The 18,852-nt window shown below is 38.3% G+C and overlaps 2 protein-coding genes across 10 annotated transcripts; both read right to left on the reverse strand.

Moving 5' to 3' along the window:
• Positions 1–1,660: 1,660 nt before the first annotated feature.
• On the reverse strand, positions 1,661–6,378 carry LOC310819460 (uncharacterized protein). Of its 9 annotated transcripts, XM_083690761.1 has the most exons (17): positions 6,292–6,378; positions 5,804–6,138; positions 5,719–5,740; positions 5,490–5,594; positions 5,340–5,364; positions 5,180–5,229; positions 5,048–5,072; positions 4,647–4,702; positions 4,523–4,547; positions 4,260–4,315; positions 4,138–4,162; positions 3,404–3,441; positions 3,287–3,311; positions 3,128–3,171; positions 2,989–3,013; positions 2,663–2,703; positions 1,661–2,312 (listed from the first exon to the last, which is right to left on the reverse strand). In XM_083690761.1, the coding sequence occupies exons 1-17, from the start codon at positions 6,338–6,340 to the stop codon at positions 2,200–2,202; spliced, it is 1,059 nt and encodes a 352-aa protein (XP_083546887.1). In that variant the 5' UTR covers positions 6,341–6,378; the 3' UTR covers positions 1,661–2,199. The 9 variants fall into 9 exon arrangements, with proteins under 9 accessions (XP_083546887.1, XP_083546885.1, XP_083546883.1 ...); XM_083690759.1 differs by having other exon boundaries at positions 3,413–3,441; positions 4,260–4,312; positions 5,719–6,138; XM_083690757.1 differs by having other exon boundaries at positions 4,260–4,312; positions 5,719–6,138.
• Positions 6,379–13,508: 7,130 nt separating this feature from the next.
• On the reverse strand, positions 13,509–15,806 carry LOC310819465 (uncharacterized protein). The gene is made up of 5 exons (XM_083690769.1): positions 15,726–15,806; positions 15,548–15,604; positions 15,056–15,397; positions 14,643–14,867; positions 13,509–14,376 (listed from the first exon to the last, which is right to left on the reverse strand). Coding segments are annotated over exons 1-5 (660 nt in total). The 5' UTR covers positions 15,760–15,806; the 3' UTR covers positions 13,509–14,374.
• Positions 15,807–18,852: the final 3,046 nt, after the last annotated feature.

The raw sequence follows: 18,852 nt of genomic DNA on the forward strand, positions 1-18,852 counted from the left end.
TGTACATGGCTCAAACACCATTGTTAAGTTTGCAGACGACACAACGGTGATCGGTCTCATCAGCAACAACGATGAGTCGGCCTACAGGGAGGAGGTCCAGCACCTAACAGTGTGGTGCAACGACAATAACCTGGCTCTCAACACCAAGAAGACCAAAGAACTCATTGTGGACTTCAGGAAGTCTAAAGCTGGCGCACACACCCCCATCCTCATCAACGGGACTGAGGTGGAGCGAGTCACCAGCTTCAAGTTTCTGGGTGTCCACATCTCTGAGGACCTCTCCTGGACCCTCAACACCTCCACCCTGATAAAGAAGGCTCACCAGCGTCTCTTCTTCCTGAGGAGACTAAAGAAGGTCCATCTATCTCCTCAGATCCTGGTGAACTTCTACCGCTGCACCATCGAGAGTATCCTTACCAACTGTGTCACAGTATGGTATGGCAACTGCTCGGCATCGGACCGGAAAGCACTGCAGAGGGTGGTGAAAACTGCCCAACGCATCACCGGTTCCTCACTCCCCTCCATCGAGGCTGTCCAGGGCAAACGATGCTTGCGTAAGGCACGCAGCATCGTCAAGGACATCTCTCACCCCAACCATAGACTTTTCACCCCACTCCCCTCCGGGAGGCGCTACAGGTCTCTCCGCACCCGAACCAGTAGGTTCAGAGGCAGCTTCTTCCCTGCGGCTGTCACCCTGCTGAACACGAACACTACACCTACCTGACAACCTACTACCCCCGCAACCCCCCCCCCCCCCCCCCCACCCGGACAATTGCACTATTGCACTATTACTCCCCTCCCCTGCTCTTACTCTTACTCAATACCACTGCTCTTCTGTACATACCTGTCCATACTGTTCATACTGTTCATAATGCACATAATGCACATATCCTATATTTTCTTTAATACTACTGCACATACTGTAGATACTTGTTTATACTGTTTATACGGCATTCCATATTTATATTTATTCTGCATCTACCTCATGTTACTGTTAATACATATATACTGCTAGACTGCATTACCTATACAGCTCATATGCTGCTACACTGCTCATACTGTAACTATTTATTCTGCTATAATGCTACTGCTACTCACATACTGCTATACTGCACTGCTATATATACTGCTTATACTATACTATATTATACAGCACTACTACTGATCATATATTGCACTACCTGTAAATACTGTTCATTGCACTTTCTGCTATTTTGCACTTCTGGTTAGACGCTAACTGCATTTCGTTGTCTCTGTACTTGTACTCTGCACAATGACAATAAAGTTGAATCTAATCTAATCTAATCTAATCTATCTCTCTCTGTCTCTGTCCCTCTATCTCTCTCTGTCCCTCTATCTCTCTCTGTCTCTGTCCCTCTATCTCTCTCTGTCTCTGTCTCTCTCTATCTCTCTCTGTCTCTGTCCCTCTATCTCTCTCTGTCTCTGTCTCTCTCTATCTCTCTCTGTCTCTGTCTCTCTCTATCTCTCTCTGTCTCTGTCCCTCTATCTCTCTCTGTCTCTGTCCCTTGGTCTTATTATTCCTTTTGTCTGTCCTGGTCCTTTTGTGTTTGTGTTCTGATTTTGGCACAACAAACCCAGTAGGAAACAGATGAATGACAGTTTATTTGAAATGTTTTCTTATGAAGTATTATGTGGTCTTCATACTTGTTTGCATATCAGACAGAACATAATCGATATGTCAAAACATTGGGAAATCTTGTTTTCTTACTGTTTGTTTCTGCCAAATATCTATCCAATTTTGACCTTCTCTTTGAAGTGTTTTCTTACAGTCGTAGCAAAAGATATGACTCCAACTCTCACTGTTACAATACATATCTATTTCCATTTATTATCTATCCATTTATTGTTTTCTTTTCAATGGATGACAGGTTGAAAAATGTAATTTACATATTTGCACGGCTCAGAGACTCACAACTGATAGAGGGCACCAAAAGCAATTAAGAAGTTAATACCAAAAACCAATTTTTAACACAATGCTTTCACTATAGAAGAAAAACGCATATAGACCTGGGCAGACTAACTAAACATGTCTACCTAAACAGGTATTATCAGAGGGCAAATCTAGACAGTATAGATCTATGATGATGATCTCAATCACATAGATGAACACATAGTATGTTATTCATTGTTTAGATTACTGTGCTTGAACATGATTGCACATCTTGTTGCTCTCATATTCTATTTGGATTTCATGACTGTAGCATAGATGGGGTTTTGTTGTCCTCTTTCCTCACTTGCTTTCAGCACTTTGGCCTGGGCCGCTGTTTCAGCACGCTGTTCACTTTTTGGCCCTGAAGGTGAAAGTGATGCAGATTAAGTCAAACATAAGGTGTGCAGGATTGTATACAGAGAGAGCTAAAGGTGTACAGAGGACAAAGTGACAATGGAAACTTAAAACTCGATGGTTCTATTAAAGCAATGTGCCTCCCATTATAAATATCTCATCTAGGTTGTAGTTACTTTGGCAACATGAGTGGTTGTGGGTACCTTGTGTGTGGGTATCAGAGTACAGTTTGGATTTCCTGTCTGTATTCTCTGAGATAGGCTTGTGACTAGTTCATCGACTTGTGTGTACATAGTCTTCTCACCCTGTGTGTGAGTACAACAGACCATAGAGGGAAATAGATATGAGAAAAGCTACCTTTAAAGTTCACAACAGAGTACAGGGGAGCACCTCCCTCGCTGCAAGAGAGACATGTTTTAGAGACACAGCAAAATTGACAGAAAACGCTTAATTAAGAGACGAACTCTAGAGATCTTGGATAGTTGGTAAGGGTCTTCATTTGTGAACTGAATGGGGCCCTAAATTAAGCTCTAACAACATACTTTATTTTACTTTGTTCAGGTGTCTGTCCTCTCGTTACTGTGTGTGTGTGTGTGTGTGTGTGTGAGGGTAGTTTTTTGCATGAAAAGAGGTGCATTAGCAGTAAAAAAGCGTCTTGTATAGTAAACACGGTAGCTACTCACGCAATGCTTCTGGTGTTAGTGGCCACTGTGGGAAAAGATGAGTCATGCTCATTTGGTATGAAGATGTTTTCAGACATACAGTAGAGTACTTGTTTAGCTCCATACTATATTAAAAGACAACTTTGATGTGAAATCCAACCTTGGTTTATGTCACTGTCTGTGGAACAAAGTCCTGTGGGATCCCTGGGAGGGCAACAGACACACAATGAAAACGGGAGATTTCTACATCTTATTGACATCTCCAGCTTATTATTGACTCATAATTGAAATAAAAGCTGTATGAAGTATTCAGACTTACTGATAGACACCCGGTGCCATGTCTCCTGTGAATAAAGCGGTGGTCAGCATCTTATAACATGAAGATCTCAAGAAAAGATGAGGTGGACTAGGATCTATATACCATTAGTAGGCCTACCTGGCGTACCTTGTGAATCTGAGTTCCCCCAGCTCTTTCTATCAAAATAATTGTGCAAATGTATTCAGTTATTCAGTTATGATTTTAGTCAGTTTAAGGGATAGTTCACCCTAATTAAAAAATGAATAAGATGGTTCCTTACCTTGAAAATAAACTTTGGGCTAGAGAGACACAATTTGAATTTGTTTATCTATCTGCTAAACCACTGCTAAATTAAGCTAACTAGCCACTGCTATCAAAAAACTATGCGACTAAATGGGGTAAGTAGAATAATGAAAAATGGCCAAATCAACTCAAATTAATTCTATGACTTGGGTTGAAATGACTTAAAGGTAATTTGGCCACCCATTTGGAACTTTTGAACTGTTTGCCCCATTAATTCCCATATTATTTTTTATTTAGCAGTGGCTAAAGTTGTGGTGGCTATTCAAACTATGTCAAAGTGTTGATTATTAGATTAGATTAGATTAGATTCAACTTTATTGTCATTGTGCATAGTACAAGTACATTTGAATTTGTTTATCTATCCACTGCTAAATTAAGCTAACCAGCCACTGCTATCAAAAAACTATGCGACTGAATGGGGCAAGTAGAATAATGAAAAATGGCCAAATCAACTTGATTATAGTTTCTCCTGGCCCATATACTACGCTCAAGGCAAGGAACCATCTGACACCTTTTCTAATTTGCGTGAACTATCCTAGATTTAGTAATGTTGGTTTGTCTTACTGTACCTTTTTTTGACTGATTGTTTCTGTCCTGTATTGAAACAAAAAGACAAAATGTAAATGTTTTAAAAAAATCATCTGACTCTGCTAGCCTTTTATCAATGTTATAATTATAAGACATACTATACCTTTGTGTTCGATCACAGAATAGTCCGCATCTACAATATCAAGGGGATCACCACTGCTGCACAGACAAATACAAGACCTCTGTGAAAAACTAGGAAGAAATAATCTGAGAGTCTGAGATGGTCGTGCATGAAGAGTAGTACGACTAGTACGACAGTAGGGCTGACGGTCAATAACAAACTAAGAAAGTTGATTGTCCTTTCCTATTAGTTGATTAATCCAATTAATTAATCTGATGTAGTAATGTTGGTTTGTCTTACTGTACCTTTGTTTGTCTAATTGTTTCCGTCCTGTATTGAAACAAAAAGACAGCATTTAAATAAAAAATAAAAAAATCATTTGACTCTGCTAGCCTTTTATCAATGTTATAATTATAAGACATACTATACCTTTGTGTCCGATCACAGAGTAGCCCTCATCTACAATATCAAGGGGATCACCATTGCTGCACAGACAAATACAAGACCTCTGTGAAAAAATAATCTGACAGTCTGAGATGGTCGTGCATGAAGAGTAGTACTACTAGTACGATAGTAGGGCTGTCAGTTGATAAAACTTCTTTCCTATTAGTTGATTCATCCAATTAATTAATCTGATGTGGAAATTTGCCTTATTTTTCACCTTGCAATTTAGGTGGTCAGAGATTTTCTATATATTGAACCCATGTATATGAACACATGCAGTAAATCAGATATTGTCTAAACTGAAATAAGTAAAACTAACTGACGGGAAGTGTAAGGAAGCTCCTGCTCAATGGTGCATAAAAACATGGAATTGAAGAGAAACTCACCTCTGTTCTGTTTGGTTAGCTGTGGCTGGAACATTTATGGTATGACAATCAAAGACAGAAAAAACCCTGTATTATTAAGCAAGCAAAGTACATTAAGTAACATTATGCCAATTTTATACCATTTTACAGTACCTTGTCCAGCTCCGACTTCATAGTACATTGGGTCTGTATGCTGTATCCCACTGAGATTAAAAAACAAAAATATCTTAACCTCATACCGACGTACCGATATCGATAAAGTGTAAAAGTAAAGTACTGTACGGTAGTATTCATTTTGCTGAGTGTACTTTACCTTACTCTGTGCCGACTGCTTATCACTGTAACACAGATGAGTAAACAAATACTTTAGACACTGTTTGACATTAAGAATATTTGCTCCCTCCGCTCCCTCAATAGCAAGTAAATGCACACCTAACAGAATGTGAGTCTGCACTTCACTCACCGTGTTTGAGGAACCCCGAGTACTTCCACAGTAACAGCAGTACCACCAGTACCAAAACTAGAAGGACCAGGGTTATCAACACGACATGTGTTCCCGCTTCCTTCCCTGGGTTGGAGACCCAGAATAAAAAATAATGAGACCAAATAGCTGAATATGCACAACAATCAAGTCACTCTCCAATCGAACCATTAGAAATATATACTGTACACAAATAATCACACAATCTTACCATTGTCTCCATCGTCAGGGACCTGGATGACTACCAGATTATCACCAGCTGAGTTAACTTGACCGAATTGATGTTTATCAAGGACCTGGATGACTACCAGATTATTACCCTGTGAGTTAATTTGACTGAGCTGAAGTTTATCTTTGGTGTACACGCAGCTGTAGTTGCCTGAGTCTTTTATACCAGCCTCCTTTATGGTGAAAGTGACCTCTTCTTTCTCCAGGAGCTTCATCTGAATCGCAGCTCCATTCTTGTTAAGGTAAACATGCATCTTGTCCCATTGTCTAGGGAAGCCAGTAGTGCTACACTTCAATTCTAGAGCCTCTCCTTTACTGACACGAGCTTTTGCTCTATAGAGCTTTGCCGGGTAGATAGTCAAATTACTTGTGCCCTCTGATTTGACAAGAACGGTTACTGTGGCTGCATTGAAAAAATAAATTTCTGCGTTAATCATATTACTATACAATTCTGAAGAGGTTGCTTATATTTGAAAGATTGAAAATGAACACTAAAGTTATTCATGATTACCGAAATACTTAGTATACTTTAAAAGAGAAATCTTTAAATACTCACAGATAATGAGCCATAGGAGTCCTAATGCTGCCATCATTTTTGCTGTCATGTTTTGTCTGAGACTGTAAGTTGCGTTTAGAGGACAACTATGCCGACCTGCTTCAGGCTTCTCAGTAGGTGATAGTACAACCTAAATAACCACACGCTACGCATCAGAAATTAGATCATTGGTCTATTTGGCGCACTGCCTCAAAGACTGAGGGTTGCACTACAGACCCCTGCCCTTTCGCTCAAGAGGAGGATGTCAATAGGGAGGTGTCACAGTCACCAGCGCACAGGTCTATTAACCATCTACAACATGTAACACTTAATAGAACTGTGTCTATTCATATAGCATCATGTACACAGTACACAGGACACACACAATACTGATAGGGCCTTGTGAAAACATGTTGTCTTTTGCATCAAACACATTACTGTACAAATGACAAAAGAGAAATTAGAAAAGCTTTGCGCATGACGTGTCTTTATTTGCATGAACAATGACTTTGTCTACAATACTGAACAACAAGATGTACTGTACAGTGCATGTGATACATATGCATCTTGGCACTACGCAATAGTTCAAATTATGAACATGTTAATGTTGCTGTCTGCAAAATCACACAAACTATTAATCTGCACTTCAACTATGTCACATGTGGCAAACATAGCTGCTGTTCACAGTGTAGATACAATTAGAGGGGAGCATTTTCTGGCAGGATGTAAAGGATGAAAAATGATTCCCTTATAATGTCAACAAAGGCTGATCATCAGACAACATCTAATTTCACACATCAATACCTCAACAATAAGCGAAGCATTGCACATTCATATACACGTGCTGTAACAGTGCAGATATGGTAAGAGGGGTGCCTGTCCTGGCAGGGTCTATAATGTGTCCCCTTCTTCTTCCTAATGAAGGAGGATCATACAATGTCTAAATAGACGTGGCATACACAACTGCAGCTACCAGTGTAGATAGAAAATGCACGATTATACATAACACAATGTAAACCAAATTGTTCACATCAAGTGGATTGTAATTTCATTATACAGCACAGTATTGTACACATTAAGATTAAGATTTGTAAGATTGTTTTTAACTGTTTCCATATAAAAAAGTAGCAATACAAACGTGTTTTTATACGAATGTTTAAGTATTTATACAGGCTATAGTAGCCTATATAATCCAGAGAAGAGTAAACAATCAAACAAACTAAATTTTTTAACAGAAGTAGGAAATGGCTGTGACCGTCAGTAGAAGTAGGACCACAACAGCTGAACACATCAGTCGGATTACGTTGACCAATAATATATGTGCAGCCTCTTGATTCAGCTCCTCTGAAATACAGATAAGATGGCATTTAGACAAAATGTAATCATAGATGTGAACAATCGATTTAACATGAACAATTTAAGAATACACTACCCTAATGTTCACAAATAAATCTGACCTTCTCCATCGCCAAGGACCTGGATGACTACCAGATTATCACCAGTTGAGTTAACTTGACCGAATTGATGTTTATCAAGGACCTGGATGACTACCAGATTATCACCCTGTGAGTTAATTTTACTGAGCTGAAGTTTATCTTTGGTGTACACGCAGCTGTAGTTGCCTGAGTCTTTTATACCGGCCTCCTTTATGGTGAAAGTGACCTCTTCTTTCTCCAGGAGCTTCATCTGAATCGCAGCTCCATTCTTGTTAAGGTAAACATGTACCTTGTCCCAGTGTCTACCTAGGCCAGTAGTGCTACACTTCAATTCTAGAGTCTCTCCTTTTCTGACATCAGCTTTTGCTCCATAGAGCTTTGCCGGGTAGATAGTAAAATCACTTGTGCCCTCTGATTTGACAAGAACGGTTACTGTGGCTGCATTGAAAAAATAAATGTCAGCGTTAATCATATTACTATATAATTCTGAAGAGGTTGCTTATATTTGAAAGATTGAAAATGAACACTAAAGTTATTCATGATTACCGAAATACTTAGTATACTTTAAAAGAGAAATCTTTAAATACTCACAGATAATGAGCCATAGGAGTCCTGATGCTGCCATCATTTTTGCTGTCATGTTTTGTCTGAGACTGTAAGTTGAGTTTAGAGGACAACTATGCCGACCTGCTTCAGGCTTCTCAGTAGGTGATAGTACAACCTAAATAACCACACGCTACGCATCAGAAATTGATCATTGGTCTATTTGGCGAACTGCCTCAAAGACTGAGGGTTGCACTACAGACCCCTGCCCTTTCGCTCAAGAGGAGGATGTCAATAGGGAGGTGTCTCTGTCACAGTCACCAGCGCACAGGTCTATTAACCATCTACAACATGTAACACTTAATAGAACTGTGTCTATTTATATAGCATCATGTACACAGGACACACACAATACTGATAGGGCCTTGTGAAAACATGTTGTCTTTTGCGTCAAACACATTACTGTACAAATGACAAAAGAGAAATTAGAAAAGCTTTGCGCATGACGTGTCTTTATTTGCATGAACAATGACTTTGTCTACAATACTGAACAACAAGATGTACTGTACAGTGCATGTGATACATATGCATCTTGGCACTACGCAATAGTTCAAATTATGAACATGTTAATGTTGCTGTCTGCAAAATCACACAAACTATTAATCTGCACTTCAACTATGTCACATGTGGCAAACATAGCTGCTGTTCACAGTGTAGATACAATTAGAAGGGAGCATTTTCTGGCAGGATGTAAAGGATGAAAAATGATTCCCTTATAATGTCAACAAAGGCTGATCATCAGACAACATCTAATTTCACACATCAATACCTCAACAATAAGCCAAGCATTGCACATTCATATACACATGCTGTACCAGTGCAGATATGGTAAGAGGGGTGCCTGTCCTGGCAGGGTCTATAATGTGTCCCCTTCTTCTTCTTAATGAAGGAGGATCATACAACGTCTAAATAGATGTGGCATACACAGCTGCAGCTACCAGTGTAGATAGAAAATGCACGATTATACATAACACAATGTAAACCAAATTGTTCACATCAAGTGGATTGTAATTTCATTATACAGCACAGTATTGTACATATTAAGATTAAGATTTGTAAGATTGTTTTTAACTGTTTCCATATAAAAAAGTAGCAATACAAACGTGTTTTTCTTAAGAATGTTTAAGTATTTATACAGGCTATAGTAGCCTATATAATCCAGAGAAGAGTAAACAATCAAACAAACTACATTTTTTAACAGAAGTAGGAAATGGCTGTGACCGTCAGTAGAAGTAGGACCACAACAGCTGAACACATCAGTCGGATTACGTTGACCAATAATATATGTGCAGCCTCTTGATTCAGCTCCTCTGAAATACAGATAAGATGGCATTTAGACAAAATGTAATCATAGATGTTAACAATCGATTTAACATGAACAATTTAAGAATACACTACCCTAATGTTCACAAATAAATCTGACCTTCTCCATCGCCAAGGACCTGGATGACTACCAGATTATCACCCTGTGAGTTCATTTTACTGAGCTGAAGTTTATATTTGGTGTACACGCAGCTGTAGTTGCCTGAGTCTTTTATACCGGCCTCCTTTATGGTGAAAGTGACCTCTTCTTTCTCCAGGACCTTCATCTGAATCGCAGCTCCATTCTTGTTAAGGTAAACATGTATCTTGTCCCAGTGTCTAGCTTGGCCAGTAGTGCTACACTTAAATTCTAGAGTCTCTCCTTTTCTGACATGAGCTTTTGCTCTATAGAGCTTTGCCGGGTAGATAGTCAAATCACTTGTGCCCTCTGATTTGACAAGAACGGTTACTGTTGCTGCATTGAAAAAATAAATTTCAGCGTTAATCATATTACTATACAATTCTGAAGAGGTTGCTTATATTTGAAAGATTGAAAATGAACACTAAAGTTATTCATGATTACCGAAATACTTAGAAATATAGAACCATTAGAAATATATATTGTACACAAATAATCACACAATCTTACCATTGTCTTCATCGTCAGGGACCTGGATGACTACTAGATTATCACCTTGTGAGTTAATTTGACTGAGCTGAAGTTTATCTTTGGTGTACACGCAGCTGTAGTTCCCTGAGTGTTTTATACCGGCCTCCTTTATGTTGAAAGTGACCTCTTCTTTGACCAGGAGCTTCATCTGAATCGCAGCTCCATTCTTGTTAAGGTAAACATGTACCTTGTCCCAGCTTCCAGCTAGGCCAGTAGTGCTACACTTCAATTCTAGAGTCTCTCCTTTTCTGACACGAGCTTTTGCTCTATAGAGCTTTGCCGGGTAGATAGTCAAATCACTTGTGCCCTCTGATTTGACAAGAACGGTTACTGTGGCTGCATTGAAAAAATAAATGTCAGCATTAATCATATTACTATATAATTCTGAAGAGGTTGCTTATATTTGAAAGATTGAAAATGAAAACTAAAGTTATTCATGATTACCGAAATACTTGTATACTTTAAAAGAGAAATCTTTAAATACTCACAGATAATGAGCCATAGGAGTCCTGATGCTGCCATCATTTTTGCTGTCATGTTTTGTCTGAGACTGTAAGTTGCGTTTAGAGGACAACTATGCCGACCTGCTTCAGGCTTCTCAGTAGGTGATAGTACTACCTCAATAACCACACACTACGCATCAGAAATTAGATCATTGGTCTATTAACCATCTACAACATGTAACACTTAATAGAACTGTGTCTATTCATATAGCATCATGTACACAGGACACAGGACACACACAATACTGATAGGGCCTTGTGAAAACATGTTGTCTTTTGCCTCAAACACGTTACTGTACAAATGACAAAAGAGAAATTAGCTAGAAATTAGAAAAAAGCTTTGCGCATGACGTGTCTTTATTTGCATGAACAATGACTTTGTCTACAATACTGAACAACAAGATGTACTGTACAGTGCATGTGATACATATGCATCTTGGCACTACGCAATAGTTCAAATTATGAACATGTTAATGTTGCTGTCTGCAAAATCACACAAACTATTAATCTGCACTTCAACTATGTCACATGTGGCAAACATAGCTGCTGTTCACAGTGTAGATACAATTAGAAGGGAGCATTTTCTGGCAGGATGTAAAGGATGAAAAATGATTCCCTTATAATGTCAACAAAGGCTGATCATCAGACAACATCTAATTTCACACATCAATACCTCAACAATAAGCCAAGCATTGCACATTCATATACACATGCTGTACCAGTGCAGATATGGTAAGAGGGGTGCCTGTCCTGGCAGGGTCTATAATGTGTCCCCTTCTTCTTCTTAATGAAGGAGGATCATACAACGTCTAAATAGATGTGGCATACACAGCTGCAGCTACCAGTGTAGATAGAAAATGCACGATTATACATAACACAATGTAAACCAAATTGTTCACATCAAGTGGATTGTAATTTCATTATACAGCACAGTATTGTACATATTAAGATTAAGATTTGTAAGATTGTTTTTAACTGTTTCCATATAAAAAAGTAGCAATACAAACGTGTTTTTCTTAAGAATGTTTAAGTATTTATACAGGCTATAGTAGCCTATATAATCCAGAGAAGAGTAAACAATCAAACAAACTACATTTTTTAACAGAAGTAGGAAATGGCTGTGACCGTCAGTAGAAGTAGGACCACAACAGCTGAACACATCAGTCGGATTACGTTGACCAATAATATATGTGCAGCCTCTTGATTCAGCTCCTCTGAAATACAGATAAGATGGCATTTAGACAAAATGTAATCATAGATGTTAACAATCGATTTAACATGAACAATTTAAGAATACACTACCCTAATGTTCACAAATAAATCTGACCTTCTCCATCGCCAAGGACCTGGATGACTACCAGATTATCACCCTGTGAGTTCATTTTACTGAGCTGAAGTTTATATTTGGTGTACACGCAGCTGTAGTTGCCTGAGTCTTTTATACCGGCCTCCTTTATGGTGAAAGTGACCTCTTCTTTCTCCAGGACCTTCATCTGAATCGCAGCTCCATTCTTGTTAAGGTAAACATGTATCTTGTCCCAGTGTCTAGCTTGGCCAGTAGTGCTACACTTAAATTCTAGAGTCTCTCCTTTTCTGACATGAGCTTTTGCTCTATAGAGCTTTGCCGGGTAGATAGTCAAATCACTTGTGCCCTCTGATTTGACAAGAACGGTTACTGTTGCTGCATTGAAAAAATAAATTTCAGCGTTAATCATATTACTATACAATTCTGAAGAGGTTGCTTATATTTGAAAGATTGAAAATGAACACTAAAGTTATTCATGATTACCGAAATACTTAGAAATATAGAACCATTAGAAATATATATTGTACACAAATAATCACACAATCTTACCATTGTCTTCATCGTCAGGGACCTGGATGACTACTAGATTATCACCTTGTGAGTTAATTTGACTGAGCTGAAGTTTATCTTTGGTGTACACGCAGCTGTAGTTCCCTGAGTGTTTTATACCGGCCTCCTTTATGTTGAAAGTGACCTCTTCTTTGACCAGGAGCTTCATCTGAATCGCAGCTCCATTCTTGTTAAGGTAAACATGTACCTTGTCCCAGCTTCCAGCTAGGCCAGTAGTGCTACACTTCAATTCTAGAGTCTCTCCTTTTCTGACACGAGCTTTTGCTCTATAGAGCTTTGCCGGGTAGATAGTCAAATCACTTGTGCCCTCTGATTTGACAAGAACGGTTACTGTGGCTGCATTGAAAAAATAAATGTCAGCATTAATCATATTACTATATAATTCTGAAGAGGTTGCTTATATTTGAAAGATTGAAAATGAAAACTAAAGTTATTCATGATTACCGAAATACTTGTATACTTTAAAAGAGAAATCTTTAAATACTCACAGATAATGAGCCATAGGAGTCCTGATGCTGCCATCATTTTTGCTGTCATGTTTTGTCTGAGACTGTAAGTTGCGTTTAGAGGACAACTATGCCGACCTGCTTCAGGCTTCTCAGTAGGTGATAGTACTACCTCAATAACCACACACTACGCATCAGAAATTAGATCATTGGTCTATTAACCATCTACAACATGTAACACTTAATAGAACTGTGTCTATTCATATAGCATCATGTACACAGGACACAGGACACACACAATACTGATAGGGCCTTGTGAAAACATGTTGTCTTTTGCCTCAAACACGTTACTGTACAAATGACAAAAGAGAAATTAGCTAGAAATTAGAAAAAAGCTTTGCGCATGACGTGTCTTTATTTGCATGAACAATGACTTTGTCTACAATACTGAACAACAAGATGTACTGTACAGTGCATGTGATACATATGCATCTTGGCACTACGCAATAGTTCAAATTATGAACATGTTAATGTTGCTGTCTGCAAAATCACACAAACTATTAATCTGCACTTCAACTATGTCACATGTGGCAAACATAGCTGCTGTTCACAGTGTAGATACAATTAGAAGGGAGCATTTTCTGGCAGGATGTAAAGGATGAAAAATGATTCCCTTATAATGTCAACAAAGGCTGATCATCAGACAACATCTAATTTCACACATCAATACCTCAACAATAAGCCAAGCATTGCACATTCATATACACATGCTGTACCAGTGCAGATATGGTAAGAGGGGTGCCTGTCCTGGCAGGGTCTATAATGTGTCCCCTTCTTCTTCTTAATGAAGGAGGATCATACAACGTCTAAATAGATGTGGCATACACAGCTGCAGCTACCAGTGTAGATAGAAAATGCACGATTATACATAACACAATGTAAACCAAATTGTTCACATCAAGTGGATTGTAATTTCATTATACAGCACAGTATTGTACACATTAAGATTAAGATTTGTAAGATTGTTTTTAACTGTTTCCATATAAAAAAGAAGCAATACAAACGTGTTTTTATAAGAATGTTTAAGTATTTATATAGGCTATAGTAGCCTATATAATCCAGAGAAGAGTAAACAATCAAACAAACTAAATTTTTTAACAGAAGTAGGAAATGGCTGTGACCGTCAGTAGAAGTAGGACCACAACAGCTGAACATATCAGTCGGATTACGTTGACCAATAATATATGTGCAGCCTCTTGATTCAGCTCCTCTGAAATACAGATAAGATGGCATTTAGACAAAATGTAATCATAGATGTTAACAATCGATTTAACATGAACAATTTAAGAATACACTACCCTAATGTTCACAAATAAATCTGACCTTCTCCATCGCCAAGGACCTGGATGACTACCAGATTATCACCAGCTGAGTTAACTTGACCGAATTGATGTTTATCAAGGACCTGGATGACTACCAGATTATCACCCTGTGAGTTAATTTTACTGAGCTGAAGTTTATCTTTGGTGTACGCACAGCTGTAGTTGCCCGAGTCTTGAATTCTGAGGTCCTTCATGATGAAAGCGGTGTCCTCTTCACCTTTCTCCAGCACCTTTATCTCAATCCCAGCTCCATTCTTGCAAAGGTAAACATGTAGCCTGTCCCAGTGTCTAGGAAAGCCAGTCGTGCTACACTTCAAATCAACAGTGTCTCCTTCTCCTACATAAGTGTTTGCTCCAAAGAGCCTGGCCGGGTAGGAAACTGCACAGAATAGAATATATACAAATGTTGATATTGTGAATGAGAGTAATTATTGTTAATTTCAAAACAATGATGGCTGAAACATTCTCTTTATGATGAATAATCAAAAGCAAGAAGTAAGAAGCTGAGTATACTGTGCACAACTCTTCAGTCCAATCATTAATGCACAAAATGCCACACAATCTTACCTTTGACTCTGTAGCGATAGACCTGTATGATGACCACATCATCACCTGTTGAGTTTTCTTGGCTGATAACAGAATTGATAATTTCACTGAGCTGATGTTTATCTTTGGTGTACGCACAGCTGTAGTTGCCCGAGTCTTTAATTCTGACGTCCTTCATGATGAAAGCGGTGTCCTCTTCACCTTTCTCCAGCACCTTCATCTGAATCCCAGCTCCATTCTTGCAAAGGTAAACATATAGCCTGTCCCAGTGTCTAGGGAAGCCAGTCGTGCTACACTTCAAATCAACAGTGTCTCCTTCACTGACATCTTTTTTTGCTCCAAAGAGCCTTGCTCGGTAAAAAGCTGCAAACAATAGAATATCAAAGTCGTTCAGCTGTGTATAGATAACATTTATAGTAGACTGGTGTAATGTATGTTATTGACAAATAACCACGTAAGAGTTTGTGTGGTAATACACTATGTAGCTAGTAATAAACCTGCACTGTTCTGTACCTGTGTCCTCAGATTGGACAAGAACCGTTGCTGTGGCTGCACGGAAAGTACAAATACCTGTGTGAATACAGGTTTCTTTTGTAGTGCTGAGGAGGTTTTCAATGAAACAAATCAAATTAAACCAACAACGTTCCTCATGATAACTTATATGATTTGAAAAGTATTGTGTCGTACTTACAGATAATAAGCCGTAGGAGTGGTAGTGCTGCCATAACGTCTTAAGTAAGTGGTACGGAGCTTCAGCTTTGGAGCGTCAAACACCCCTCAGTGTGTGAAATAAAATGGGTCAATAAAAAAAGGGTCTCTAACTATGTGCCTATACACTCTCCAAAATCTTGGTCTGTTTGGGGCACTACTTCAGATACTGAGGGGAGACGTAACAACATCCCATGACAATTCCACGCCCTTTTGTTACCAGTGGTTACATAAGGTAATACTGTATCTTGTAAGGCGACAAGATGTCATTAGAGAAGTGTCACTGATAAAGGTACATTCTCAAGTCTGTAGTCAATTAAAACCATCAATTAAAACCATCTGCAACATGTAGATCTTGATAGATTTTTGTTTATTGTCACATCACTTTTCAATCACCATGATTATGTCTTGGGATATTAGCAGTCGGCTATTGCAGAGTGGGTTTCCCTATTGTATAAAAAATGTACTGTACAAATGACAAAAGAAAAATGAGAAAAGCCATCCATAACAGTGTGTACTTGCATGGACAACAACTTTGTCCACAATAGTGAACAAAAAGATATTCGCTCATTGGCAAATTTGATTTAGATACAGTATCAATATTGCATTTTAGCTCTGCACAATATCACATTATTGACATGCTACTGAATGGTGGACTGTTTTATAGTGATAGTTCACCCAAATTACAAAATCACATATTTAAAACGATTTGAGTATTACCTTACTCATCAGGGGAGATGGACTCTATTGGTTTTTGGTGAACATGCTATCAGCTAGCAGTTAGTAACACTGGCCAGACAAACACTACCAAAGTGTGGATTGACCTTGTCCATAGATTACTTTCAGAGTAAGGGAGCAAATATGTGGTTTTGTAATTTGGGTGAACTATCCCTTAAAAACGATAATCCTGTATATGTGTTACTCAAGCATTATCTCATTCCAAAATCAGAAGTTGTACATTTGTACCTCAACAATAATCCATACACGGTATTTAGCTACAGTACAGTACAGTGTAGATACAAGTGGGGAGAATTTCATGGCAGGATCTGTAATGAAGGCCCAATTTAGGCCCACAAAAAGTACTCTGTCTAAATATAAAGGGAGGTTGGTAAAAACATCTCCACACTTACACAAATTGTATATATACCTCAACAATTTGGCATATTTCTGGCATATACTATACAGTAAGTACTGTACATACAGTATACAGATACATGCTGTAACTGTGTAGATATAGAGTGATATATTTATATATATAGGGATATATTTCTTTCTGCAATATACCGACAATGTCCATGTGGATGTAACACAGCTGCAGTTGACATAATGTAACTAGACAATGCAAGGTCATACTAATTTAAACCAAAGTTAAGTTCACATGTGCCTTTGGAGTAATGCAGTCATATTGCAGTCATGAAATGAAATGCTTTGCAATGTTGTGTGGCTTGAAATACACAGCTTCTGTACTGGGCTCTTGAGTTGCTGCCTTGGTGGATAAGAAGATAATGTCAGGTTAATGTGTTGTAAATGTCTTTAACACAACCTACATGATGATGGTAACTATTTGTGCACAGAGACCTTCATTCTCATTTCATGTGCGTCATTAATGTATCTTTACCTCAGTGCTGTGCGGTGAACAGCTATCTGTCAAATTAATCCGACACAGTGTATGTAGGTAATTATAAGTATGGGACTGACTGTGTGGTTATGTTGTGTTTTCTGTCACATATGCCTGGTCAAACAGAAATAGCATGCCTCACAGAGAACGTGAGAAATATATTTACCATGGTCAGATAGAAGACACTCAACCTACTGCCTGACTCATAAACGTAAACCTAATTGAGTTGTATTATAAAGGTGAATTAAAGTGTCATTGTTTTCAATAATCAACTCACCTTCACCATGCACTGTTTATACTGTACAAAAAGAAAATACATAATAAGTTAAAGTGTGGAGCAATAATTATTACGATGATTTATTACAATTATTATCAGTGTTTTAATGTTTTGCATTATATGATAAGCATATTCATTATAAGGCATGGGTGGTTGGACAGGGAGGGAAGGGAGACGGGAAGGCATCACAAAGAACATCAAATTACCTTATTTTGAATAGAAGTAAGACATGGCTATGACAGTCAGTAGAATTAGGACCACAACAGCTGAACATATCAGTCGGATTACATTGACCCGTGCTATATGTGCAGCCTCTTGATCAAGCTCTCCTGAAACCCAGGAGAGATGCATACACTTTTAAACAAAACCTACAGTAATCTGTAATCTATCAACTGTCCACTTCTCTTCCACACACTGAAATATCTCATTTAACCTATTAACAATTATTTTCCCTCTCCATGGTGATAAGGAGGCTATGTCCTATACCTTATACACCTGAAGCTGATTTACAATATCATTGATTACAATAAAACAGCGATTTACAATGCGTACAAGTAAATACGAATCTGTGGCATGCTTTTTTGCATTTTTGTAAGTTGTGTTTTCTTGTAGCCACAGGTTAGCTTTACATAATATGGTATATGAAACAATATGGTAGCAACATGCATGTTTACGTGACATTACTTTAATGGTTGTGTTATTCCTTAGAAGACTGTACTAAACACATGGACATTTAAGGAGTACTTCACAAAAAATATTTTTCATCAGTCCACCAATTTTATTATTGAGAAGTACTCCTTTGATATGAAGGCAGTACACTATACAAATGTTCACAAACACATCCTACCGTCTCCATCGCTGTGGACCTGAATGATCCTGACCTGAACTTGATCTTCACTTGTTGAGGTCACCTCATTGAGTTTAAGCTTGTCTTTGCTGTAGACACAGGTGTAGTTGCCTATGTCTTGTTTTGCAACATTCTTGATGGAGAAAATGGTGTCATCTTCATCTTTTCCTAGCGCCTTAATTTTGATTCCAGCTCCATTCTTGCAAAGGTAAACATGAACCTTTATCCAGAGTCTACTGGTAGTAGTGCTACACCTCAAATTTACAGTCTCCCCTTCTCTCACATCAGCATTTGGTCCATAAAGTTTTGCAGGGTAAATATAAACTTTAACAAGGGTGAAAGAGATAATTCAGGAAGATTAAACAATG

The sequence above is a fragment of the Argentina silus genome (assembly GCF_951799395.1).
Source record: "Argentina silus genome assembly, chromosome: 19".
Classification (NCBI taxonomy): Eukaryota; Metazoa; Chordata; class Actinopteri; order Argentiniformes; family Argentinidae; genus Argentina; species Argentina silus.

Coding starts and splice junctions, on each gene's coding strand:
- LOC310819465 (XM_083690769.1), bottom strand. CDS start 15,759: ATGGCAGCACTACCACTCCTACGGCTTATTATCT. Junction 15,398..15,547: donor TGTCCAATCTGAGGACACAG/GTACAGAACAGT, acceptor TATTGTTTGCAG/CTTTTTACCGAGCAAGGCTC. Junction 14,868..15,055: donor CTATCGCTACAGAGTCAAAG/GTAAGATTGTGT, acceptor TATTCTGTGCAG/TTTCCTACCCGGCCAGGCTC.
- LOC310819460 (XM_083690756.1), bottom strand. CDS start 6,340: ATGACAGCAAAAATGATGGCAGCATTAGGACTCCTATGGCTCATTATC. Junction 6,139..6,291: donor ACTCCTATGGCTCATTATCT/GTGAGTATTTAA, acceptor TTTTCAATGCAG/CCACAGTAACCGTTCTTGTC. Junction 2,313..2,662: donor CTCTGTTGTGAACTTTAAAG/GTAGCTTTTCTC, acceptor TTTCACCTTCAG/GGCCAAAAAGTGAACAGCGT.